This window comes from Nestor notabilis, unplaced genomic scaffold, assembly GCF_000696875.1.
Source record: "Nestor notabilis isolate BGI_N333 unplaced genomic scaffold, ASM69687v1 scaffold6650, whole genome shotgun sequence".
Taxonomy (NCBI): domain Eukaryota; kingdom Metazoa; phylum Chordata; class Aves; order Psittaciformes; family Psittacidae; genus Nestor; species Nestor notabilis.
The window spans coordinates 17,643-44,544 of record NW_009909610.1 but is presented as its reverse complement, the minus strand read 5'-3'; the positions used below and the strand labels follow the sequence as shown (position 1 = coordinate 44,544).

Here is a 26,902-nt window from a genome sequence, read left to right as displayed (position 1 = left end):
AGGAATGTATGCATTAGTTTCAGAAATTCCTGTTAAAACTGCAGTGCAGAAAGATGGCAAATTTGGCGCTGTGAAGTGATCGAGGTACTCTTCTAGGTTAGTCACAAAGTGAAATGGTAACACAATCAGGCCTTTGGACCTGTTGTAAGATAAAATGGTTTCCCAGCCAGCCCCCAAAGTTGTAGTCTGTGTTGGTAGGTATTTGTGTCTGGCAGTGAGATATGGGGAGGAAAAGAGACAGGTCTTGGCATTACTGAAACTCTGGAGCTGGTTCAGCATTGTCATTTATGGCCTATTCTTCTGGGTCTGCCTTTGTTGTACACATATGTTTCAAGTATTTTCCATTTGTTGTTCTTCACTGTGCTGAACAGTACGGTCAAAGTTAAGGAAAAAATATTTCTGTAGTTAGGTTCTGTACTAGAACCTGGATCTTGGGAGGTGGATTTCTGATTTTGTTTTTTTTCCTGAAGGCACAGACAGCCAAAGAAGGCTAATTTAAGCTAATTTAAATAAAGCTGGTTTTGTAGATGCAAAATCATGTAGATGGCTTTCAAACATAAGATTAAAAAATAAACATTAATAAATATTCTTCCTTAATTACACTTACGCCTAGGTCTAATACTGTTGTTTAAAACCCCTTAGATTTATGAAATATTTTTGAATAGTATTACTACCAAGCCAGTCCTGCAGAGTACTTGGTTTTAGTATTTTCTGTGATGTTTTCTTCAGGTTTTAAAATCAGAGAAATTGTATAATTATGCAGTTTGCTTTCATTGCAGATGCAAAAGTCTTAACCTGCAGTGTGACATTTTCTGTGAGATAACCATTTACATTGCATGTCATACATGAGTTAGGAAGGTGTCCTAGGTACACAGGGATAAAATCACTGCACGGTATTTGCTATGAAGTAGGAAATCTGGAAGCCACTTTTAAAAAATAGTGGTTAAAAAAATAAAATATTGGGAAACAAATATAAAAACTCAGATAACTTGCTTCACACATTGATCAGATTTTTTTGTTGGCAACACCTTCACTCATGGGCTAGTTTTCATGCTCAGCTTTCTTCTCAGTAAGAACATTGCTTTTAAATTAACACTGTTACATACATGTGAACACCTCTCTTTGCTTACTGGGTCCTGGCCTGAGGAGCATATGGTATGCTGTTATATGGATAAGAGATACCCATGTCCTATGGATATGTAAGTTGTTTACTCTTTAACTCACTGTGAAATTGAAACTGGTAAGTTGCAAATGGAACAGCCAGCTGCTACTTACATAATAACATCTCTCAAATTATCTAATGTTTTCTTTACTGTATTGCTTCCAACTAGATGTGTTATATGTGAATGACACAAAATTTCCTTTGCTGTAAAGAGGATAATTTTGTAAGAGCAATATTTGCATTTTGTGAACTGTAAATGACTCTCCTTAAAGGCAGTTCTGAGTTTGTTGTTCCTTGGTGGACTTTTTAAAACGCTGCTGTAAAAATCTGCTAAGTTGCAGGTAACAAGTGCCTTGTACTTTTTTAGCTTAACTCATGCAAGTGAACCTTTAGTGGATGGTGACTTTGCTGTGGACTTGACACACAGTAACTAACCAAATGGTTACTGCAGAGAATGGGCCCAGTGAGTGCATTCTGCAGTGCAAGGAAACAAAGCCCTGATCTCCAGTGAAATGCTTCCTGTTGTGTTCTTAACGGCTCTGTGGCAGTAAATTGTTTATTACTTAAACAAGTCATCTAAGGAGAAGCTGAATTGTGACAGATTGTATAGTGTAGTAAAATTCAGTTCTGTGCTGATCATATCTATTAAGTTTATTTAACTATTACGTACTTCAAATTGAGTCAACACTGTACTGTGCTGTTCATAACAGTTCAGTGCAGAAGTCATGTAAGACTGTTACACACACATTTCCCTTTTTATAATTGTTGAAACAAACAGCTGTATTTCTACATTGTCCATCCGTTCTGGATCTTTGAATGTAATGATCCATCAAAACAGAATCGTGTCATGAAATATGCTGAGATGTTAGAACAGCACTTGAAAATAATTTCTGTTTTCCAGATTTCTGCCTCTCATTTTCACAGAGATTTCTTGTGTGGTACAACAGGAAAGAGAATAGTTTTTTTCTTAGCCAGATAAAAGAAACTGGAAGCATGCAGCTAACTTCTGCAAAATATCTTTTCATTCTCCACTTCTGCAAGGAAAGGAGAACTTATGAAGCTGCCTTTAACTTCTGTTAGTAACTGTCTTTGTCTTCATGCTGTCTGTGTTACAACAAACATAATTTGAAATTCCTGTCTTTGTATTTATGTTTCAGAGAGAGCATGAGACTGTGTCTTTTTAGACTAATGTCTGGTCTTATTCTGTCTAGGCCTTGGGAAAAGATTGCCTTTTTTTGTTGATGCCTTGAGGAATTTGGGGATGTTTTTTGGTTTTGTTTATCTTTAATTCTGCTGTCAGCTTTCCTTCATAGTGTGTTAATAAAACACTGTCAGCATTGAGGTAAGATAATCTGTTCATGTCTGCCTGTTAAATGTTGAAAAAGGGATAGTCGTTTTGATAGCTTTGCAAAGCAGGAAATTGCAGACTTACGCTTTGTCAGAAACTTCAATGCCTAGAGCAGGAAGAACTGCTGAGATCCCTAAGAACATGTTCCAAGATGCAAACAGAGTGTTTCTGTTTTAGCTTCAGCGTTTGTGAGGAAATGTTTAACTGAACGCTTTTTTTTTCTTAATAGTTTGTAGTAATTGATAATTATCTTGGGATTTGTTTAGGTATGACTTGCAAGTCGTTTTTCAACAAGCCAAGGTGTGATTGGACCTTACTTCTAAGAATTCATTGCTAGTATAGTAACCTCAGGGAAAGCCTTCGTGAAATGGAACTTGCCTGACTTCTTCGTCTCTTCTGGGCTGTATATATGTGATAACACTAACAGTTGTGTTTGTTGAATGTCTGGTTGCATGGACAGCTTCTTTCAGAGGTTTAACATAAACTAGAGTTGTACAGTTTCTCCTTGTTCCCTCCCCCAAAGGTCAAGTAGGTCATTTGGGATTTTCCATTTGCCAGTTTGATTTGAGTGAAACTTACTCACTGAATACATCAAGCGTTTTGTGGCAGTATCAGATCTCCTAACCTTAAGTACTATTTCTCTGCCTCCTTATCCATCTTTTTTTCCCAAAGGGGACAGAAGCCTTAAGGAAAGCTAAGATAGTAGATAACATGTATTGCTAGGAAATGCTATCTGTATAGCTCATGGTAATATACATATTGGAGTCTGTTGTTCTCTGCATTGGGAGAATTATTAGAGTTTTGTAGTTTAAATGCAATTGTATGTAATGCATTTCATGAGTAATATTTTTCTAAATATTGAACAGTGGGATTTCTTGAGTATTCTTGTGTATTAAAGATAGTGACATGTAATTAAGGACATGCAATGTCTTTTACCTGGAGAACATAAGTACCTTCTTAAGATAAACTTATTCAAAGTAAAAATAAGGAAAGCAAAGACTGTACTTCGTGTATCAATAGTTTTCTGAATTGTTATCAACTTAGTTTTCTCAATACTTACAAGGGTACCCGAGTACTCCTTTTTGATTTATCTGCAGCAGCAGATTTGATGATTACAAGTTTTTTTATCTTGCCTCAGGATTTCAAAAGAAAGGAGGATGCTCAAGGGGTGTGTGTGTCTTTATGGAAATGCTTTAAGTTATTGTATTCCCAGGCCTTCAATATTTCTGTTTTGTAACAGTGAGTTTTGTTCCCTGACCTACATTTGTACTCAAAGCTGGCATGTAAATTGGAATAAACAATGTGCATTTACTGCTAACATAACTTCTGTTAGCTTCAGCTGTTTTTCCCTGAGGTCAGCCCAGCTTTTTTAAAACATCTTGGGTCACATCATGTGACATACCTTTGGATTCTAGAGTGCAGACTACCTACAAACCAGCACATGAAAACTTGCAGCAGATCAAAAATCAATTAGGTAAATTCACATGGAGTCATCCTCCTCTGATTCCTCTCTGAAGCTACACAATGCTGGTGAACATGGGGAAGAACCTAGGGGAAGAGGTTGCTCAGAGGTTGTTCCTGTGGTTTTACCACAGCATGCACAGGCAGTTGCTGTTTGACATAGGATACTGGGCTCGGTGGACTTCCGGTTTGGTCTTGTAGAGATGGTTTTATAGGGAGATCCTGTGGGGTGACAGACTATGCAGCTGGGAGCTTTGTGAATGCACAGAGTCTGCAGTTGCCTGTAAGCTCTAAGCTCTATTCTTACATTTATCTTTGAGTCACGTTGGTGTGCTTACTTTCTGTCCTGAAAATATAGCGGTTTATTCCCTAGGGTAAATAGGAAACAAAGGAAGTAGTTTATTTTTTGGGATCAACCTATTGAACAGAAAACAAAACAAAACAAAAAGGTATTATTTGCTTTCAGAGACTAGAATCACGGAATGGTTTGGGTTGGAAAGGACCATAAGATCATCTAGCTCCAGCCCCCCTGCCATGGGCAGGGATGCCTCACGCTAGACCATGTTGCCCAAGACTCTGTCCAACCTGGCCTTGAACACTGCCAGGAATGGAGCATTTACCACTTCTCTGGGCAACCTGTTCCAGTGCCTTGCCACCCTCACTGTGAAGAACTTCTTCCTTACATCTAACCTGAACTTCCCCTGTTTTAGTTTGAACCCATTGCCCCTTGTCCTATCGCTACACATCTAATCTCATGGCTCCAGGACGTAACCCTGCCTAACTTGCTGAGTAAATTCAGGTGGAAGAACAAACTTCAGATTTTGGGGGCTGTGGTTCCTACTTCTGCAGCTTCATTTTAATAATAAAACTTTCTTCATCCTATGAAACTGTAGTCTCTAGTGTGGTAAATTCCACCACTGCATGTGGGGCATCTCCTCTACTGGTATAAATTTGTTATCACAGCATGAATACTGTTAAAATGGAAGACCTTACTATTATGTGCTAGAAGACTGGCTGAAGCTCGTTCATCAAAAATGCCATCCTGTCTGTTTTCTTGGGAAATTGGTGCAGGAGCATGTTATGAATTCTATTGGAGGTAAAACCGAGTTCAGCAGTTTTTCATTTTTCTCCTTACCGACTTCAAGTTTCAGAATGTGTGGTGTTGGTTTTAGGGGGTTTTGTTCTTGTTTGGGGTTTTTTGTTTGGGTTGGGGTTTTTATGTTTGTTTGTTGTTTTTAAGTCAGGTCTGTCTCAGTAGGGAGGAGTAGAAATTAATAATTGAGGTGGGGAGCAGGAACTCTTCAAATTGACGTTGCTGCTGAGAAGATGCTATATGGAACTGTTTCAACAGGTTACCTACCCAAGTTAGGATAACTTCTGGACCCTCCTTCCTCTGTAGCAGCATATATAGCTGTTTATTCAGAACCAAGGTATTTAAACTACTTAATGTGTTTCCAGGCTTGTTAGCATGCCAGTTCTAATGTTAGTACTTGATCTAAGAGTATTCTAGCAGCAAATTCCAGTTCCTGCTTGCACGTAAATATTTTATGGGCCTTTGCTGTTTATTATTTTTTAAATACTCAGTGTTATTTTTTTTATGCTTAAAAGCATCTTAATCTATGTAATGTAAGTATTTATGACTGAAATTTAGGTCCATAACCAAACTGAAAACTTAAAGTACCCACAACAGTTGTAACCTGGCTTTTCTTTAATGGATATGGAATAGCAGATAGGGGAGTTAAAAGAAATTGAATTTGGATGTCTTGCCTAAGTGGGTTTGCTTTCAGATGAATACTCTGAAAAACTGTGTAACTTTTTTTGCTTTTCATTCCTCATAGATTTTGAAAGCTGCTTAGTAAAGAAACAAAAAAATTGCGGTTTTTATTTTTTCTGTGTTGTCCCTGGAATAAATTTTCCAGTAATTATTATGAATCTCCAGTTTTACAAATGTTCTATATGTCCTTTGGTTTGCTTGCATTCCCTGAGATTCAATACATCTTTTTTTAAAGACTACATACTATAATGTTCTAATCATTCTATGATTCTATAGTGCTAAAATACCTTGTTACATACTGCTGGTAGATTGGAAGGGTTTCAAACTTTTTTGTAGCCTGCTGTGAGCTGATTAATGTTGCAAAAAAAAATAAATTCAGTACTCATAATATTTCTGGTTTATGATCTAGTTCAGCTCTGGCCTGTAAGGTAGACTCTGTGTCTAATTTCCCTTTTGTTGTATGAGTACATCGTTTGGAATATTGAAAATATTATCATTGGAACATTAAAAATGTAATTGTCAGCTTTACTTGGGTTTTAGTTAAAATTCAACATTCCTATTTGGTTGATTTTGTGTTTTCTGATGAGCTAATTAGGAAAAATGTTGTATCTTGTGTTTATGCATGACAGGTTTTAAGAGATGAATTGCACAGTGTTTTTCCTTATTAGCCTAACTTTAATATTTCCTAATGTATTGAACTTTAGGAAGTTGAATTTAAAAACTGCCATCAGGAAGTAGTTATTTTGAACTGAACTGCAGAGAAACAAAGCTTTCCATTGAGGCTTATGTTTGAAATCTGCTGCTTTCATGTAGTAGATAGCCCTATGCCGACAATACATCATCTCTTAACTGTGCCTCTTTCCTGAAAAGGGGAGCACAGCAGTCCTCATGAGTCTAAATGCATGTCGCATGTCACACGTCACACACTGCTGTAACTGTGTTTTGTCACTAATACTTGAACTAAATTTAAGGATGGCACTTTTACAGTAGCATGGTCTCCTGGTCTAACTGCATGTTTGCACACTCCACAAGTGCTGGATTTTGTGTTACGTCAGTTGCACTGACAGTGTTAGGCGCTAAGTTGAAAACTGGTCTGCTCTAGGAGACAAGGGCTACAATTTTGTTGTATGCCTCTGGAGCAGGTGAGTGTGGCTGTAAGCATGACCATGTTTCCTACCTTTTGTTATATTTAAATTGTCTGACATACAACATTGTTGGAGGGCAGCATTAAAGTTTAATACGTTAATGAGTACAGGTAATGGGTAAAATACATCTGTGCATTAAAACAGTATTACTGTTAAAAGTTTCCTTGTAGTGAAGGATACATGTGATATGCTTGCAGCAACATCCAGAGTTGTTCTATCCTGCCTTTGAAACTTGACAGAGCTACAGAAACACTGTCCTATCCATAGGGCTTTTGTAATAGGCTCTCTGCTTAACATGTGGATTTCTAAAATGTTTAATGTATTTTTGGCAACATAATTTACAATTAATATAATGTACAATTAAGTACAGTCATTTTATGATCCCTTCATAAATGGGACACTCATACCAGGGACCAGCACAGTTTTCTGTGCTTTCCCTGTATTACTTTAACTTCCCTGCAAGACCTTTCTTATAAAAATAAAATAATTTTCTGAAGACAGTGCTAATATATGTGAAAACCAAAGGCATGCATGGATAATTTGAATAAAATCTCTGGTATTCAGAACCGGAGTTTTTCTTGAGCTGTTTTACTTAAAATGCAAAAATGTTTTCTATTTCTTTGCTTCCTCAGTCATGCTCACTAATTTCTAATGATCATGGAATCAACCAGGTTAGAAAAGACCTCTAAGGTTATCAAGTCCAACCTTTAAGATTATCAAGGTTCTTGTGGTGGTGGTAGTGACAACTAATAAGCAGAGAAGTAGAAGCAAGGTATTTGTAATCTGGCCTTCCCTTATTTCATATTACTTCAGGATGGGCATGTTGCTTTTTTGTTTGTTTTGGTTTGTGTTGCTTGGTTTTGGGTTTTTTTTGTTTTGGGTTTTTTTTTTTGTTTGTTTGTTTGTTTTTAGGAAGGCATGCTAAGAAATGTAGAAAAACAATAGTTGGGACAAGGAAGTGCTTTCAGTCGAGCATGTTACTGGCAATGGAATTTTGTGCTAAAGATTTCCAGGGTTAAATATAAATGAATGATATGCAGCTACATAAGTTATACTATTAGTCTCCAAATCTGCTTAGTGATGGAAGGCACCTTAAAAAAAAAAAAAAAAAGTGGATGTTTTTATTTTACCCTATTGTTTCTATGTTCTACAACAGGCACTCCTGAAAAAGGGGCCCACATGTTTCTCCAGGGTTTATAGCTTAGTTATATTTCACAAATTTTGTAAAAATAAGAAAAGCAAGGCTTTTCTGTACTAAGGTGTAATTTTAAAATGAAAAATAGTCTGCAAATCAAGATGTTTGAAAACCATGCTGTGAATTTGGGCTTGGTAAGAGAGCATTCTATAGAAACTTAATATCTGGTCGTTTTAACTTCATTATGGCCTTGCTTCTCATGTGTCATAGTGAAATGTCATCTTCCAGATGGATGATAGGAGGTTTCTCTTTTGTTTATACAACTTGCTCAAACATGTATCATGTTTGATGTACGAGAAGTTGGACAAAACCCTGGAAATTCTTTGCATATATGTGTTACTAAGTGATTGTTCAACCTATCAAAACTGGTTTTAATAATCTTGGCACACTGAATGAATTTTACTTTCTGTATACCTTAATTTTGGGGTTTAGTAAAGTTGCTGTTATAAACACATTAGTACATTCTGTTTTCTGGCCTCAAGGAGGCAGTACCACTGCTTTCACTTTACTGTAAAGTGCAGGTAAGCATTAATACTTCATAATAGCCTGACCACATGTTTTGTATCAGTTTTTAAAATTAGTTCTTTTGGGTGGGGAGGCAGTGATGAAGCTAGGAAACCTTGTCATTGCTGTACATGAATACTTAGGCATTGTGAACTTCACATGGGAGTATCCCAGCATTCTTCCTTGTATTGGGAATATTCATGAAAGGGCCTTGCTATTGTTGTTTTAGATTTCTTAATGTAGGTTTATTGATAATGTCAGAATTCCAGAGAGCTGCTCTGTTAAATTTTAAACTTGATTTGTGGAGTGTGAACATAATTGTTGACTGAAGATGGGTGTTCGAGGGTTGCATTGTGAGCTTACATGAGAAGTCCACAAAAACCTAGTGTGTTAGTATTGCAGAATGAACACAATCTTTGTCTTTTGGGCTATGAGGGAGAGCAATTTAAATATCTGAAAGTACACCTCTGTGTTAATGTTTAATGTCTCTTTTTTTTTTATTTGAAGTCATGGACTTCATAAGCTATCTCAGCCGAAACAATGCTTGAGGGTACTGCACGAATGGTTAATAACCACTTCCTCTCTTACCCTTCAGGGTTCTTTATCATGGATGAATTGCATGGCAATTCTTAGCCAAATTTTAATTGCATTGCTTGCTGCTACACAGCTTGCAGTTCTGCTTTGACTAAGTTAATCAAAAAGCTTGAGTGGCCCCAGGCTTATTCTATTAGCTACCTTAGAGATGGTCTAAGGTAGCTGATAGAAGTTGGTCATATGTACTGAAGAAAATTTGATATTGCTGGTCTTAAATGGTGACTGATATCTTAACTGGTCAACAACAAACAGGAAATCAGAACCTATTAGTTTGAATGCTGACAGCCAATTTCTGATGAAATAAGAAATTTAAATAGCAGATAGTTTAAAAGAAGTATCTCGTATCATGCACTTGTACTAAATATTCTATTTATTCAGTTTCTGATGATTGTCAGTATTGAATATTTAAAACAAGTGCCAAATAAATAAAAACTCAAACTTTAAGAGCATCGGTGTAATCCTGTTCCCTTTTCAAGGGAATCCAGTATGTGAGAGAAATCTTTGTCATTGAAAACATGTCTCCTCTGCCTGAAGTATACATATATCTATATTTTCAGGTGCTCCAGATAATTATCTTACAGGTATACTTGGCCTGCATCCCACTGAAAGCACCTTTGGTGCTTATCTTATAACCAGTCCTGTTGAATACAGTTCTCTCGATAAGCACGTAAATGCTTTTTTTTAATCATACTTATTTTGTAGCTTCAGCAGTGTAAGATTACTTCCTCTTCTAAAGCAGTGGTTGTTTCTTTTTTTGTGCTTATGGGTGAGGATAAATGAAAAAGCTTTCTTACAAGTCACTTCAATGTGGTGCCTATTGGTGGCAATAAAGAAAACTACTTGAGTGCTGCTCTTGATGTTTTTGAAATAAGTGTGTTTGAGATTTTTGACAGTTTCAATTGTTTGACTTTTTACAGTTTTTTGAACTCCCTTTTATGTCCATAAAACTTGTGTACCAGGGTTGCCTGTGCTTATTCCTGTTCAGAAATTCCATGTTTTTCCAACTTTCCTCCTTCCCTGATGGTCCCCTTTGGATCAATAAAAAGAGAAATTGGTAAAGTTAGCTTTTCTCGTTCAACAGTAGTATATGAAAGTCTGAGTTACAGTTGTAACTCCTTCCTAGCCAAAACCCATATAACCACCTTGGGGAGGAGATCTCAGAGTGGAGTTAAGAGCTGGAATTGTTCTTTGGTTCTACTGTGCTGCTGATGAGAAAGCACAGTGAAAGATTAACTCTCTAGGTAAAGATTCTAACAGCAGTAAGAAATTGTTCATCATTTTGCCAAACATGCGGTTGACATGATCTAGTGTTTGTTATTAATTTTAAAATATTACTACTTATTTTCAATGTATTTTGTAGCCTCAAAGTCCTGCATGAGTTTAGAGACAGATTTGTTCCAACTACTATATAAGAAGGTGTATCAGAATGTTCAAATAATGCAATACTGGTAGATGGGTAAATATGAGTGTAGATTTGGGGGTGTTCTGTAGCATGGTTTATTTTGTCCTGTTGGTCAGGTCTTAATCTTTACATACTTCCTTAGATTCAGGATTGCTTTCAGTATTCAAAGTGATGTGGTGGCATAACCAGTGACGGTATCTTATGAATTTTTACAAAACAGTAGCTCTACACAGTCTTGATAGAAGGAGAAGACTTCTTGTAGCTGGAAGCATGGGAATCTTAAAAGGTGCTATCCTTGAATCAAGAAGTGCTATATCATTTCAGAAATAAATGCAAGAAATGAGAAGTGGCTAAAGCATTTTCTGGTGTACTGCTGAAAGGCAGAAGTGAAATCAGCACCCCCAGCTTCCCCGTAGCATTTACTTTATTTGAATTCAAAATGTTATTTGACTTTTTTCAGGAAAATGTAAGCTTGCTTTTTCGTGTATTTCATTTTTCACTTACTGTTCTCCTTTTAATGATTACTGATGCTGTTGGTCTTGAAAGCCTGGGGAGTGTGGTCAGAGTGGGATGCCGAGAGCTGGTTTGTAGAGCTGTCCATACTGAGCACTGGTACTAGCAAGGAGAGAGATGACAGTGCTTAATGGCCCACAAAACTTGCTGAGGGTTGGCAATAGTCTGGGAAATCAATGGTGTAACAGAAATCTGACGGTAATAAAAGCATCTTTATTCACTACCCCCTGTCTCTTTAAAGCTTTGTACATTGTCAAATAGTCTTACTCTTTCATGAACCTGGACTTCGTAGGACTGTATACATCTCAATAGATAAAAATAAATTTTGCTTGTTTCATTGTTAAGATTGTTTCATAGATAGGAAAAATTATATCCAGTTAACCCAAGAGATTTTACTTACTCCATTCCCCCTCAAATGCTGTATAAATGCTCAATACTGCTTCTATTTGCTGTTGCATACATTAGCATGTTTTGCATAAATGTAATGTCTATCTGTATGATTTCGTGCTCATAGAATCATAGAATGGTTTGGGTTGGAAAGGACCTTAAGATCATCTAGTTCCAACCCCCCTGCCATGGGCAGGGACACCTCACACTAAACCTCATGTATCTTCCTAGAGGTATGTAATGCCATTTTTATCTTTTTTCGTGGGGAGCCCATTGTTTGTGAAACTGTTTTTCCCAGGTGCTTGCATGTGGGAGATTATATTGCACTTAGGAGCCTGGGAGGCAATGGCTAAACTGAAACTTGAATGCAAAGCCTTTCTGATCAAATTCACATGTAACATAGTGTCCTTTCTCAAATCACTGGTGACAAGATGGACATCTTCTAGGTGATGTGTCTCTACTGTTATGCTTTCAGACTGCTATGTGAGTGTGTTTGCAATTTGTATGTTGATTTTTAACCAGACACTGAAGATGAATACCCCTTTTCCTTTATCTGGGCTCCTTTCAAAGGACTGTGTACTCACTGCATTTTCCTCTGACAGTATGTAATTTGTAATGGTACCAAGAATTTAATTTCTAAGGAAGCATGTGTTACTATAAATTAAAAACCTAAATATATTGTTAAAGCAGGATATGAATGGAGCAAAGTGTTGGGTTTTTTTTAATAAAATCTCACTCAGGAATACAGTGAGGATGATAAAAAAATGGTATATTTTTGTTAAGGAATAGTATGTATACTTACTGTCAGGTAATTGGCTTTCTTGCTTTCTTATCACAGACCTATATGGTTATTGTGCTTGCTATAACATTATATTTTTAAGTTACCTCACTCAATACTCCCTCCTCATCAGGTAAGATTCCTGCACCTAATTTCTGTTTCTACTATGGATTTGAAGAAGCAGACATAGGATTTACCAAAACTATAACCATTTTTAGCCATATGCTTGCAGAAGTCTTGAATGCCTTTTCCTGACATTTTTTGTCATGCTAGGTTGTTGTTATCTTACATAAATAAACATTTGTAATAGTAGCTGCCATTGTTAAAGTGGGTGTAGTTACTGTATGCTTGGCCTGTGGCTAGATTAGTTGACAGATATCACAGGAAGGTCTCCTTGTCGCACAGGGAGATCATGCTCTCCCCATGCAGCACAGAGCACTTTACAGGATAAGAACGTTGTGAACAGTTCTGTATTGGGTGGACATGCATCTCTTTAGCAAGCTTTAGTGCTTGTTTAGTACAGTTTATTCTTCCTGTATCAGAAGAAAACATTACTTATATTAATTCCCAGCATAACTCAGATTGATAAATATATGAACAAGAAATATGAAGAGAATTATAAACAAAGTAGATCATAAGCTTAAAAAAAGTAAGACCAGTAAAACCAGACACAGACAAGATACATGAAAAAAACAAAATGGGATGATTAGCATACTAGGCTCCTGCTTCGTAGATCCTAAACGCTACTTCAGTAGAACTGGTAGATGACAATATTAGAAACCTCTTTAGTGTGAAAGTGAAGAGCTTGAGAGATCATGTAATGTAACTACTATTTTTATATCTTGAAAATACCATAATATATCTATACCTTGATGCATTTGATTTAGTACTGGGAGATTAAATAACAGCAGGAAAGATTAGAGCCCTAGGAGCATTTGCAATACCTGTTTCAAATGTCTGGTAGCCTTCTTAGGAAACATGCAGAAGAGAAGCCCATTTCATTAACTTTGTAACAAGCATCTGTTGCAAACGAGGGCTGGTATTTATTGACTTGTTTTGTAGGACTCATTTTCAGTGGCTACTGAATAGTGCCAAAATCTCAAAGTATGGCCAGGTGCCTTCAGAATCCAGCCAATGGGAGCAATGCAGAGAAGCTGTTTGAGCAGCCAGGGATCAGGTTAGGAAAGCTAAAATCCTAGTAGAATTAAATCTGGCCAGGGATGTTAATGGCAATTTATAGGTATGTTTGTGATAAAATGAAGACTAGGGAAACAATGGACCCTCTCAAGAAGGAAACAGGAGATGTTGTTACACAGGATATGGAGAAGGCTGAGGTACTGCGAGAATGAAGAACCACTCACTGTAGAAGATCAGGTTTGAGACCATCTAAGGAACCTTAAGGTGCACAAGTCCATGGTACCTGATGACATGCATCCACAGGTCCTAAGGAACTGATGGATGAAGTGGCTCAGCCACTGTACATCGTATCTAAGAAGTTGTGGCAGTCTGGCACAGTCTGCTGACTAAAAAAGGGGAAACATAACTCCCAGTTTTACAAAGGGAAAAAAGGGCGACCTGGGGAACTACAGGGTGTTCAGTCTAACCTCTGTGCCTGCCAGGATCATGTAGCAGATCCTCCTGGAAACTAAGAAACGTGGAAAATGAGGTGATTAGTGACAGACAACATGGCTTCACTATGGGCGAATTTGCTGGCTTTCGCAACAGGGCTAACTGAACGTTCGTGAATAAGAGAAGAGCGCCTGATGTCGTCTGCCTGGACTTGTGCAAGACATTCAACACTGTCCTGCATGACATCCTTGTCTCTAAACTTGAGAGGCATTGATGTGACAGATGGACCACTTGGTGGTTAAGAAATTGGTAGGATGGTCACACTCAGAGTTAGTTCTTCTTAATTCTTGCTTAAGGTCTCCAAAATGATCTTTGTACATCCATCTGAGCTCACTCTCAGTATTGACTGTCACCACATATGGCATTTGCACTGAGCAGAATATATAATTCTTGCATATTTGTTCCTTCTCATTCAGTTCTCTTCCATAGAACACTGGGCTCTTCTCACAACCTGTTGTTAAATGCACTGATTGTTTTGATAGAGCTGCTGTGCGACCACTTGTTCATGAATGCTTTCTGTGGTCACCAATGGTTTGACCACTGCTGGTATGCAGGTTACCTTTGCTAATTTGCTTCAGACAAATGTAAAATAAAAATAAAATTTAAAAAAAATCAATAAAATTACTAGGCAACTTACAACTTTTTTTCCTCTCTTTGATTGGGTATTTGTGGATATAGCAGACAGAGCTTCCCTTTTCTTGGTGAATTGACTCTTAGCTATTTCAGAACTTGCCTTTTTCCTGTTTTCCTGCTGTTCATAAAATCTGGTCCAGCTTGGCTACTGGATAAAGCTGTTTGCCCAAATACAATAGCATAGAAGCAAAGAAACTGTCTCTAAACATTAAGAGCAGGAAAATTATTTGGAACTATGATTCAGCTTTCCCAAATATGCCTTTTGTAAGAATAACACTTGCAGAGAATTAGCATTAAATTTACTGAGCTATTCAGAAATGAGTCTTGTTGTGCATTTCACAGTAGTTTGCTAAATAACAAGTGTATTGCATGCCTTGTTTTAAAATATTGAATCATTGATCCATAGAGAGCAAGTTGTTAATGATCTAACTATTCAACTACTCTTTGCAAGTCTTCAAAATAAAGACAGAAACAAAGGACAATGTTTTGCCGCCTTTATTGCACAAGATGTTCAGTTGACTGTTTCCATGCAGTGCATTAATCTTATTGTAGTTAGTTTCATAGTTCATGAAGCAAATAATCTGAAGTGAATAATGCAGTTATTAATGTGCACACCACTGAGCTTATGCATTAAAAAAGGTAGTCATCACACTGTTGAGCTTGCTTGGTACTTCAGAATTAAAATTTAGGTTAATTTCCTTGGCATTTCTTGACTAGTAACACAGGAGTAATGCTGTTGGTTTGAAACTGCTAATGAAAATAATTGACAAGATCTGTAATGCTGTTTTTTGGGGGGGTTGTGAAGTTCAAAAGTTAAATTTTATCTGGAAGAAAAAGCCTTTTATCTTTTTCTTCTGATTCATGAGAAGCTGAAATATTTGTGAGCAAAATCCTTGCTTCCTTATGAAGCAGGGTTTGGGCTGTTGAGAAATGTCAGACACCCTAAGGGTGTCAAAGCTGGAGTTTCTCTGAGGTTTAGTTTTTGGTCTGCTAATTAGTTTTGTCACTGCAGTTCAAATAAAGCACCACCTGGCAGTCACTTCAGCACGTCATTACCTTGATTTATGAATAGGTTTTGCTGTATGAAGATCAGAATGCTCCCTGCCCTCCAGGATTTAAGTCCTCAGTGGAATATGCTCTGGATTTATTATTTTTATATTGTGCTGAGGTACAGTGATAGTGAGACTGGCAACCAAGCTGTTGTGTGTCTATAGGGAAACTTCAGCTTGCCTGGAGTAGATGAGGGGGTTTGCTTTAAGTTAAATAAAAACAATAAGAATTTAAAAAGTGCAGGTTCAGGGACACAAAATGAAGATTTCTTGTAGCATGCAGGAGCTCTATGCAGTCACAAGAAAATATTTTTCCGCAGACCTGACAGCATCAGAATATTTAATAAATATTTTAGCCAAGCTTGAGTTAAAATATGAAGTTTTCTTGAGCACTTCGGAAAACATGTTCCATAAAAATACACTTAATACTTGAATTTTGCAAAAAATACAATCGTGGCTTACTCAGCAGAAGCTTTCAGACTTGGTTGGTCTTTCCCACCTGCATGGAGGAAAGGCACAAGAGTTCTTTGTGCAGGCGAAAGTAGATCGGTTTAGCTGTCACATGAGAGGAAGATAGCTGCTTCTGCTTTTTAGAGAACAAGCACAGATTGTGAAGCCTCCACTGTTGTATTACATTGTTCATGAATTCATGTCCAAGGGCCTCTAAAAGACCTTTTTTATTTTTTTATTTTCTTTTTTTTTTTAGATATATCAGTTGGGAAGTTAATCATGGTTTATATGAACAAATGAAATACTGTGTCATTCTTTCACTGCTGCGGTAGTGTTTTCTGCCTTGTATACAAAATACTCATGCAACTAAGATGATTCGTGTCATGGAATAACTAATACAAAAAGGAGGATTTGAACTTGCAGCTATATAATTTCAGAGCTGTACTGCTCTTGTGCGAAGATCTTTGTGTTTGAAGAGATTTTTTTGAGGACAAAATATGAAGTTAACCCTTCTAACACATAAGCTGTTCCCTTATTTTAAACTTTTAAGGCGCATTCTCCATTTGGAGTCTTTCTGCTGCTGTTACATCTTCATTTTTCATGAATTATCACTAGGGGTTGTTCTTTTGGTTTTTTTAGAAAGCAATAGTATGGAATTTGGTGTTGGAACAAAAATAATTGTCAGTTGGCATTAGTTTTGAAGTTATGCATTAATACTTAACCTCTGAAAAGAATTCTTGGGTTGTGTTCCTATTTATAAACATTTTAAAGTCTTCAATTACTAGACAGAGTTCTGAGTGTCTAAAATCAGTTACTAACAGTAGGTTTAGATGCTGCTTGAAAGAAAACGTATTTTGTTTATAGTATTCATCTGCTTATTACGTTTCAGCACTAAACAGGAAGAATTATTTCCTGCCTCAGAATACTTTGTTTCCTTTGTCTTTACAATGAGAGAAAAAAAAAATGAAACAGGAACACTCCTTCTGACCAGGGAAAACTTGTCATTTTTCTAAGTAGGGTTTTGTCGTAAGTAAACCTTAGTAATGCATTGCTGATGAAGATAGGAATTTTAATTTTAACAGCATACTGCAATGAATGTTACATATGGTCATCATAGCATACGTAAACTAGTTTTAACTGCATAGCTGAATGTTATAGAAGCTAAAGATTACATGCATGAAATCAGCAGTTGAAACTATTATATAGCCTTATCTCTCACTTTAAGTTGTGACTTTAGTTTTTCAAAGAAAGTTTCATTCTGAGAGTTGGCTTAATCATGCTTGCTTATTTTTAAAGACAGCTAACTTCAAGAAGATGGGTGGGGATCATGTGCTGCTGCTTAAGAATGTGGTTTTCTTGGTGATTTAGCAGATAGCTCAACAGAATCAGGAAATCTTCCAGACTGTTCATATTTTTCAGTGTCTGACTGTTTTTTGCTTTTTTGTTGTTGTTGCCAGCAATCACAATGAACTACTTTGCTGTAGGTCAAAAAGCACAAGCCTATATGGATTACACTTTCATTTACAGATACAAACTTGCTGTGAATTCTGCTGTAATTATATCTGACTTGAAGAGCTTTTGAGTCATCAGTCACTTGGAAAGCAGCTCTCAAGGCCACTAGCCTTACTTTCATGACTTCCATGTTGAGTTTAAACATACTGTGTATTAGTTTAGAAGTCTTTTTTTTTTTTGAGGAAGAGTTCATGTATAGGAAGAGGCACTATATACATAGTTTCATGCTTGTGCACCATATGAAGATAAAAGATTTTCACCGTTGATTTACATTCATTTTGTAAACTGTTTTAAAGCAGACATTGCAAGCTTTGTATTGCCAAGGAGTACATGAACCATCACAACATTTGAGAAACCTTTGGTGAATGACATGACATTACATGTAGGGTTATTTTTGTATTGGTTTAATATTTGCCAAGACCTTCCTTTTTACTGGGTGTCCAAACAGTACACACATCTTAATGAAATAGCCCTCCAAACAGGTATGCTGCAAACAGCAGACTAGCAAATTAGTCTTGAAAGGCTTTCTGCAGTTGATTGGAAGTAAAGTTTTAGCAGCTGTGTTGTAAAGAGAGGGAGAATAGGGTGGCACAAAGTTTAGGAAAGCTGTGGTGGTATACTTTAACTAAAATTAATTTGTATGACTTTGTTTATTTTTTTTCTTTGCTGTAGTCGTGACATGGAGAATAAAGAAACCCTCAGGGGGCTGCAAAAGATGGATGACCGCCCAGAAGAGCGCATGATCAGGGAGAAACTCAAGGCAACGTGTATGCCAGCCTGGAAGCATGAATGGCTGGAAAGAAGAAGCAGGAGAGGTCCTGTGGTAAGTGGCACTGATGAAAGGGCAGTATCTGTAACAGCTATTACCAAAAAAATCCCTTAAATTCCTTTCTATTAGGAATCTTGTTTTCTTAACAATTTGCATACTCATAATTGTGGCCCTCCTGTTCATTGTTTTGAGATGTTTAACAGGAAACTGTGGCTGACTTTCTGAAATGTACGCTTTTCTTATCCTGTATTTTTAAAGGAAAAAGCATATAGCTTTGTAGCTGACTTGTGTAGTATAAAATACTGGGACAACACTGCCCTCTAATGTCAATAACAAAAGCAGCTCCTGTTCATTAGATTAAAACTTGAGTCTAGGTGCTAAATTTCACCACGGTGCTTTATACTCCCTGATTCTTAGGTTTTTCATGACTTCACTTTTCCTTAGTTTGAAAATGTTAATCTTCTGTGTATTGAAACAGAAGTATATGGAATTTTTGCTAGAAGAAAAAACAAACTGCAATCTTAACTAGAACCAGACAAAACCAAACTTGTGTAACTCCTTTACACAAGCCTCAAGTCTGCTAAACTTTGGCTGCCAAAGTGTTCAAATAGCCTTTTGAGTAATGCTTGTGGATGAATGGCTCAGAAGTGATTTTAAGAAATTACAGGCAGATCAAATACAAAACTTATTAACATAGTTACAATTCTATTTAGTATAATGCTCGTTAATTAACAGTCATTAGTCACCTGTAAGCGTAGTTATGTTAGTTGATGTGATTCCCATGTACTACTTGGTGGCAGTGCTAATTTAAAGCTAGGATCATCTGATGCAGTAAACAAGTATCTGGGGACAGCTTTTCTAGAACAGAAATAAGAGGGTTCAGTTGTTAACTTTTTGTCATGAGAAAGAACATGGAAAATACTTAGAGCACCAAAAAAACAATACCTCAAAGGGTAAATAACACAAAACAGTCTTTTAATAATTTTTTAATGCATCTTTGTTACTGCATAGCTTGAAGTTGTTTCCTTGCTCAGGCCACTTCCTTTAATGTTTCTGGTGTAACTTGTCCATAGGCACATGAATCTGCATTCTGACCTTCCAGAAAAGAGACAGCATTACAGTAATTAGTAGGAGGGGAAAAAAAGAAAGCCTACCCTGCTTTTTATACTTCTCCTTTATCCTACTCACATTCATAATCAGACAGCAATCTGCTTAAAAACAATATGATGCCTTTCTAAAGTAAAATGAGAGGTTCTTGGATCAAGGCTATAAATGTGGGGCTTTTCTTCTCTTTGGCAGTGCCTAACTACTAGACCACAACCTTCTCATTGTCCTCTTCTCTCTGTAGCCTGCTGAAACTGAAATACATTTCTGAATAGTGGAATAGCTTCAGTTGGATGAGTTAAATGCTTCAGTTTAAAATAGCATTTGACGTTGAGGATGCAGTCCAAATCATCAGGTAGAAAGGCACTGAGTCTGCATGTCTCTTCCTTCCTGTACTCTGAACAGAGAAAGCCCCTTTTTGCCTAAATCAGAAATCTCTGGAACTTTCTGGGAGAGGTCTGCTCTTAACCTGAAGTGTTACCTGGAGCTTCCTTTCAGCTTTGAGTCAAGCCTCTAAGACATGGAAAAATGCAGAACTAAAATTGAATCTGCCCTCTGTGTCTGCTTTTAATTTGACTACCCGGTGCCTTACTCTTACACGTTATGTGCATCTGAGAGGCAGGTGACTGAAAGTTGTCTTGAAATATTCCACACCTCAGTGTCAAAGTTCAGTGTTAATACAACAAAGCACTTTACGGAAGTATATGTACTCACTCTGCTTGACCATGTGTCTACTTTTGTAATGCAGCACTGTGCACAATGATTAGCTCAGATATCAGATGTGGCATAGCTGTTTTACTTATATGGCTGGCAGAAAACCCAGGCATGATTCTTACAGAGTACAGCACACCTTAATTCTGCTGCATTGTCTCCATGTTTAAAGTAATTTTTATTTTGCAACAAGTGGTGTGCTGTAGAAAGAGCAATCCTAGTATTTCTCAATTGATACTTTTAAAACAGATGGATCCAATGTTTTGGCTCTGAATAAGCAGACAACGCCTGTAGAAAACAGTCTTTTGGCTCCAATTATCCAAATGAGGAAACTGCTGTCCTTTGAGAAGTCATGAATAACAATTACAGAAGTCCTTTGAGAATCAAATTAGTTGCTGCTACAACTAACATAAACAGCAGGAAAAATTATTCTCACTTTTTTTTATTGCATATAGATTAACAAGATAACCCGTATTAAATGTTGATATTAGAACCTAGGAAATATGCAGACTTCAGGTGTCTGGATAATGTCTTAATTATATCATGCTTGCAAAACAATTTTCAGTGAATTTGTCTTGCTCTAGTGTAAAATGATCAGTTTGCAATTCTAACACGTTTTAATTTCTGCAAGGTGGTGAAACCTATCCCTGCTAAAGGAGATGGATCAGACATGAACAAACTCTCTCTAGAACCTCAAGCTGAAGGACAAAGTACTGCTTCTTCACCTACACAGAAAGGAAGACGTAGTCCTTCTCCTAGTAGCTCCTCTTCATCTTCATCTAGGACGGTTAAATCTGAATCACCAGGTGTTAGAAGAAAAAGGGTATCTCCAGTACCTGTAAGTTGCAAGCTGTGATGTAATTTTTAATTTGCCTATATTCTGCAATCTTTTGCTTGCAATTAATCCTCCTTGTATAGGGCAAAATGCTGATACAAAGGGGTTTATGACAGGATACCACTTCAGTGAGGTATGCAGAGCATATCCTTGTTAAATTTCTCATGTGTGGAATTTTACTCTCTGCTCTTAAGTGTGAGTTTTCTTTTTAATTCAGTCCTGCTTTCAATTTCTATTTGTAGGAAATAAAAAAAATACAGATACTCAGTCATGAAGATGTGTATTTTCTCTTAACTTGATTTGCACAAAGAATTGCTAATAGTTTGGGGTTTTTCCTGCAGTTTTGCATGTCAGCTCTCCAGGCAGGTATATTCCATCAGGGACAGCATTGTTGACTGTATTAAGATTCCTGCAGAAAAGCATTACTGGTATGCTATTTGTGATCCTCTATTCCAGAACTGATCTTCATGTACAGATTAGGTAAGATTTAGATATATGCATTGTTAGAAGACTAAACTCTGTTATTGCATTTGAGAAGATGTGGAATAGAATGTCTGGAGCAATAGTAACTGGCTTCATTAAAGAAGATCAAGAGTATAATGTTTTGAGTGACAGTATTTAATGGGTTTCCTTGTTATAAAAATGCTTATCCACAATTAAGCTTCAGCTGACTTGTCTAAAACTCCACAGTATAATTAGAGTAAGAATACGCTCTAATTGCTTTTATTGTCGTATTGCTCTAAACAAGGTTTCTAAAATAAAATATGTACTGCCATTCCACACTTCTCTGAACTGGGAATGAGTATCACAAGTTACAGTACTGCAGCACAGCTCCTTTCCTCTTGACAAGAAAAATCGAAAGGGGGGGGAAAATCCCAACCAAAATACCCCAGAAAATGCAAAACTCCACCAAACTACTTAGTTTAGTCTTTGATACATATTTACTCTATTGGTTTTCTTTGTTTTACCTTAATCTTTCACATGAAAAACCTTAGAAGTCCAGACTATCTTTTACTTAACTCATGGACAGTGAGTTTAACATAACCTGTATTATAACATAAAATTCAAAGTGGATGTAAATCAAAGCAGAAGATCTGAAGTTGGATAGTCATTAATGCATGTTGTAACATTAGAAATGTGAAGTATTTAAATGAAGACAAACTTAAAAATGTTTAGGCCATGGAATTTTTGATCATGGGGAAATGAAACATAAAAACCATCCTGAGCTGAAAGTTGCTTTAATTGTGCAAAGGAGAGGAAGCTGTATCCTTTTTCCTTTTCTTCGGAATTTCTTTTGTTCTTCATTGACTGTACAGTCCCTTTTGTAAACTGCAGTCATAGGATTTCCTCATTTCTGAAATGTGTTAGCATTATAACCTTATATAATAACTTCCTGTATTAAGTCACAAGTCTATGATTATCTTCTGATTGAATTATACTTGATAGTTCCATAGTAATATGGTAAAGCAACCAATGAAGACTTGAAAATAGAAGCAGTTTAAAATACTTCAGTCATAATGACAAAATTCTGGTTAGCAGAAGCTTCAGTTTTCCTTCTGCCCTCAAGTTCTGGGCATGAAAGAAAAGTAATCCTTTTATTGTCTTATAGTCTAAGCAGGTTTTAGTAGTTTCAGGGACTCTTATCTGCCACTTGGAGAAAAAAAAATCCCAAACAAACAAGATATACCCCACCAATTCAACACCAAATTAAACTTGCTGTGGTCCTGGAAATGCTTGTGATGGTACCACTTATTTAGTTTCAGAGTGGACGAATAACACCACCTCGACGAGCCCCATCTCCAGATGGCTTCTCTCCATACAGCCCTGAGGAAACAAATCGTCGTGTCAACAAAGTTATGCGAGCCAGGCTCTACTTGCTGCAGCAGATTGGACCTAACTCTTTCTTAATTGGAGGAGACAGCCCTGATAACAAATACAGAGTGTTTATTGGGCCTCAGGTAGAGGACATCTTTGTGGTCTGTAGCTTTTATTAATTTAATCTTGGAAAACTGTTCAAACCCATGTTAGGTCAAGTTAGTTGTCAGCCATGATAATGGCTGTATAAAGTAATGTTTAAAAGTTGTAATCTGTGCTCCTGTGATGTAATGATCAGCTTATATTTTGTCAAATATGTAGCAAGTATGTTAGTTTTGTCTAAAATCTATCTTCATAAAAAGACTCCAGTTTGGGAGTCTATTTCTCATTCCTAGAAATGTCTCCAAATTATGTCTTAGGTACTTTAGTTAAAATCTGGCCACTTCATTTTCCTAGTTTCTCACACTGTTTTATCCCATCCATTCATGGGATATATATAAACAACAAGCCCACAACATCATTCTTTTAATAGTGTGATAACTTCATTAATATACCCATAGTGAGGTCCTTTTTGTAGACTTTAATAGTACTATTTTGATGCTGCATTGGGGGATATTTAGGGTTTTGAGTAAATAGAAGCATCTCATTTAAGTTCGATTGCTGTCATGTTATGGATATATGGAGATTATATGCATAAATTCCTTCCAGTATGAAGCATAGCAATAACTTCAGTCAGATTTAAAAAAAATAGTAGAAAACTGGTAAAAAAAGTGAATTAAAAACTGATGTTGTTGTTTTCTGCTTTTCAGTATATATTCCTGAATAATATTTTAGGAAATATTGTAGACTATGTAAGCCATTTATGCCTATATGTGAAATATTTTGCATTAACTACTTTTTTTTTTTTTTCTCAGGGCTGGGGGCAGTACATGTTCTATGATGCCTTTACATATGGAAAATTATCTGTGTAATTACCGATTCAGTAGAGCCTTAGCATATATTTTTCTTTGCAGACTTGTAGCTGTGGCCGTGGGACGTTTTGTATTCATCTGCTGTTTGTTATGCTGCGGGTGTTCCAGCTTGAACCCTCAGACCCAATGCTCTGGAGAAAGACGCTGAAAAACTTTGAGGTAATTGATTTCTAATAGATCTAATAGCAGATATAAAATACACTCTCTAGGTAAAATTCTTTAGGACAGTATCTTAAAAATGCTGGAAACCATTGCTTTGAAAGGCAACAAGAATGTATGTTTTTAATTATATCTTTAATTCAGTCTCGAGCTCTCCAAATAGGAAAAAAAAGTAGCTGAAAATAAAAGACATAACTACGAGGAGTAGTGGAGAGCTGTAGTTTAGTGAGCGATTCAGATCCTGGATTTTCTGCTCAAATTTGTATATGTGTCTCACCAATTGCCTGAAAGGTAAACAGAATGGGTCTTCAGAAGTAATAGAGTATATACTTAAAGCTCTTGCTTAATAAGCAAATAAGTTGGTTTTTTTTTTTTTCTTGTAAAGTGTCTCCTGTGATCTGTCTATTTATTAGACTTCTGAAATTCCTCCTGCTGCTAATACTGCTAATGCATTATTGTGAAGGTGAATAGAACTTTTTGTAGCAGTAGTTAAGCTTCGGTAATGTTACTTGTAATTACAAGGTATTCATAGCATAAACACGATTGTTGCTATCTCTTTCTGATGTTAGGTTGAGAGTTTGTTCCAGAAATATCACAGTAGGCGTAGCTCAAGGATCAAAGCTCCATCTCGTAACACCATCCAGAAGTTTGTCTCACGCATGTCAAATTCTCATACATTGTCATCATCTAGTACTTCTACATCTAGTTCAGAAAACAGGTTAGTATTTTTCTAAAGGAATTAAAAGCTTTATTCTGTAGTTTTCTTTGAAGGTTTAGAATCACCTGCATTCTTTTTTGTTGAAAGCTGCTTTCATTTCAAACCACGTTAAATCTGTATTTGCGAACAATTGAGTCAAGCATGTGTTAGTCACTGTGGTACCAAGTGGCCCGATTTGCTTTATAAATCCTGTTTGAAAAATGTTAGGTAGAGTTATGAAAATATTTCTTTTTTTTTTTTTTTTGACCCCTTATGGATTTGGAAAACAAACTTTTGAAATGTAAGTGGAGACTGAAGCATGTATTAACTTTGGAAATCTATTTGGGTGCGTTTGTTCAAATACAGCACTTGTACAAATGTTGACAAATGAAGAAACAGGATTTTTCTTTTTCTCTTACCCTGTTTTGGAGAATGCTTGTGTCTATGATAATATGCTGTGTAATTTTTGGGCAAGTGCAGTCTGTTTGTGTAAACATGTATAAAATATATGTTCACTTACATTTTTACATATATATATTTTAAAAAAAACACCTAAAATAGGTGATTACATTACTTTGAGAGCTATTAAACTATTAAAATTTTAAAGTTTATACAATATTAAACAATGCCTTTTTATCAATGTTAAGTGAAATTTGATTCTTCAATTATTTTCCCCTGACTACTTTTACTTGAGTGCTTTTGCATGTTCTTTTCCTTGATTTTGAAAAGATTAATTTTAAAAGATTAATTTTGAACAGATTAATTTGCTTAATTTTTAAACAAGTGATTTGTGCATTCATTACTGGGTGAACTAGACATCCTCTAGAGTGGTCAAACCATAGAAGGCAACCTAAATTGTGTCTTGAGTAAAGTAAAACATAATTTAAGGAGTACTGTGATAGGTTACTTTGTGGTAATAAGCTTATAGTTAGATTAATATATTCAGACAGGTTTATAATCCTAATATATAGATTGAGACCTTAATTTCCTATCATCTTTTATTTATTTTTCCAGCTTGCCAAATTGCATCAATGTAGGTAAATTGCATAAACAAAACGGTTAAATACGTAGGCTCCTCTGGAACTACTTATCTGTCAAGCCAATTCTTTCAATGTAGATACCTTGTGTAGGAACTTTTTGTGTTTTTTTTTTTTTTTTTTTTTTTTTTTTAGTTTTATAGAATTGGCTTCACTGGGCTGTGAACTTCACTACAATAGTTATCATTTTTACAGGGTAGAAGATTTTCCAGTTGTTTGCCAGTACAGCTGTTGATTAGTTCCTAGCATTACTGGTTCTATGCGATAAGCTAGTATTTTGTGTAAGGCTAATCTTGCATGATATAAGTATGTGAGCATCAGATTCATTTGAGATAAAAGTTTACTCTGTTCTTCCAATTATTATGACATGCAGTTATCTTCGCTTTATTGCTAGTTCTTCAAAAAGAAGTTTTAATTTAATACTTGCCTTTCTATACTTGCTGTGGAAATGAGTTTCTGTGTAAGCTTATTTTTGAGGATTTTTCAAGGAAAAAAGCATCAACCATTTGCAGGGAAGTAGAAGTAAATATATGTGTATAGAAATAATCCATGAACAAATTAATTTAAAAATATATAAGTATGGGGTTCCGGCAGACTTTTGGACACTTACAAACTATAACTTAAATTTTTGCTATGAATAGTAAGTTTCGTGCATTTAAACAATATTACAGAAGATTAAAATCTGTGGTTTTCACTACGTGTCGTTTAAGTTCAGAATAATTTTTCTGACTAAATCCCTTGTGATATGTATTTAAAAATTAAAGTGAGGATAAACAAAATGGAAGCAACTGTAAAATGGAAAATGTTTTTTTAAGAAATCTACATGTGATGTGTGTTCATGTTGAATCTATTGTATCTGTTTCTGTTAGTGGCAGAGAATTATTGAGGGGCTGTTACCATCTGGTCATTTTTTGTGTATTACATAAGTTCATTAAATAGTATTTACAGTTTCCTGTAATGGGCTAAAAACTACCTTGTGACTCCATACTGTGAAAGGATTGTGATGGAAAAAAATGTCAGTAGTTTTCGAAATAGAAAACAATCAAGCTTTTTCAAAACCAAACGATGAGTAAAATAGTAAAGGTTGGTTTGTTTTTAAGAAACCTTGGAGGGGAGGAGGAAAAATGTTTGGTGCCCAACACTGGGCCTTTCAATCTAATTGGTATCTGACCGAGTTTGAAAAGATGTCATGGGTTTTGTGACTTTCCCTTTCATTTTAACAAAGTGTTGTCTGTACTCAGTGCTTCTAAAGTTTGATGGTGTAATTA

The 26,902-nt window shown here is 36.2% G+C and overlaps 1 protein-coding gene across 1 annotated transcript in view; it reads left to right on the top strand.

Moving 5' to 3' along the window:
* Positions 1-18,214: 18,214 nt before the first annotated feature.
* Positions 18,215-26,902, top strand: part of MAP3K1 (mitogen-activated protein kinase kinase kinase 1, E3 ubiquitin protein ligase) — a 22,058-nt gene continuing 13,370 nt past the window's right edge. The window contains 5 exon segments of the mRNA XM_010012995.1: positions 18,215-18,359; positions 20,752-20,958; positions 22,713-22,913; positions 23,784-23,900; positions 24,470-24,618. Of these exon segments, the coding sequence (XP_010011297.1) occupies positions 18,216-18,359; positions 20,752-20,958; positions 22,713-22,913; positions 23,784-23,900; positions 24,470-24,618 (818 nt within the window). The 5' untranslated portion in view covers position 18,215.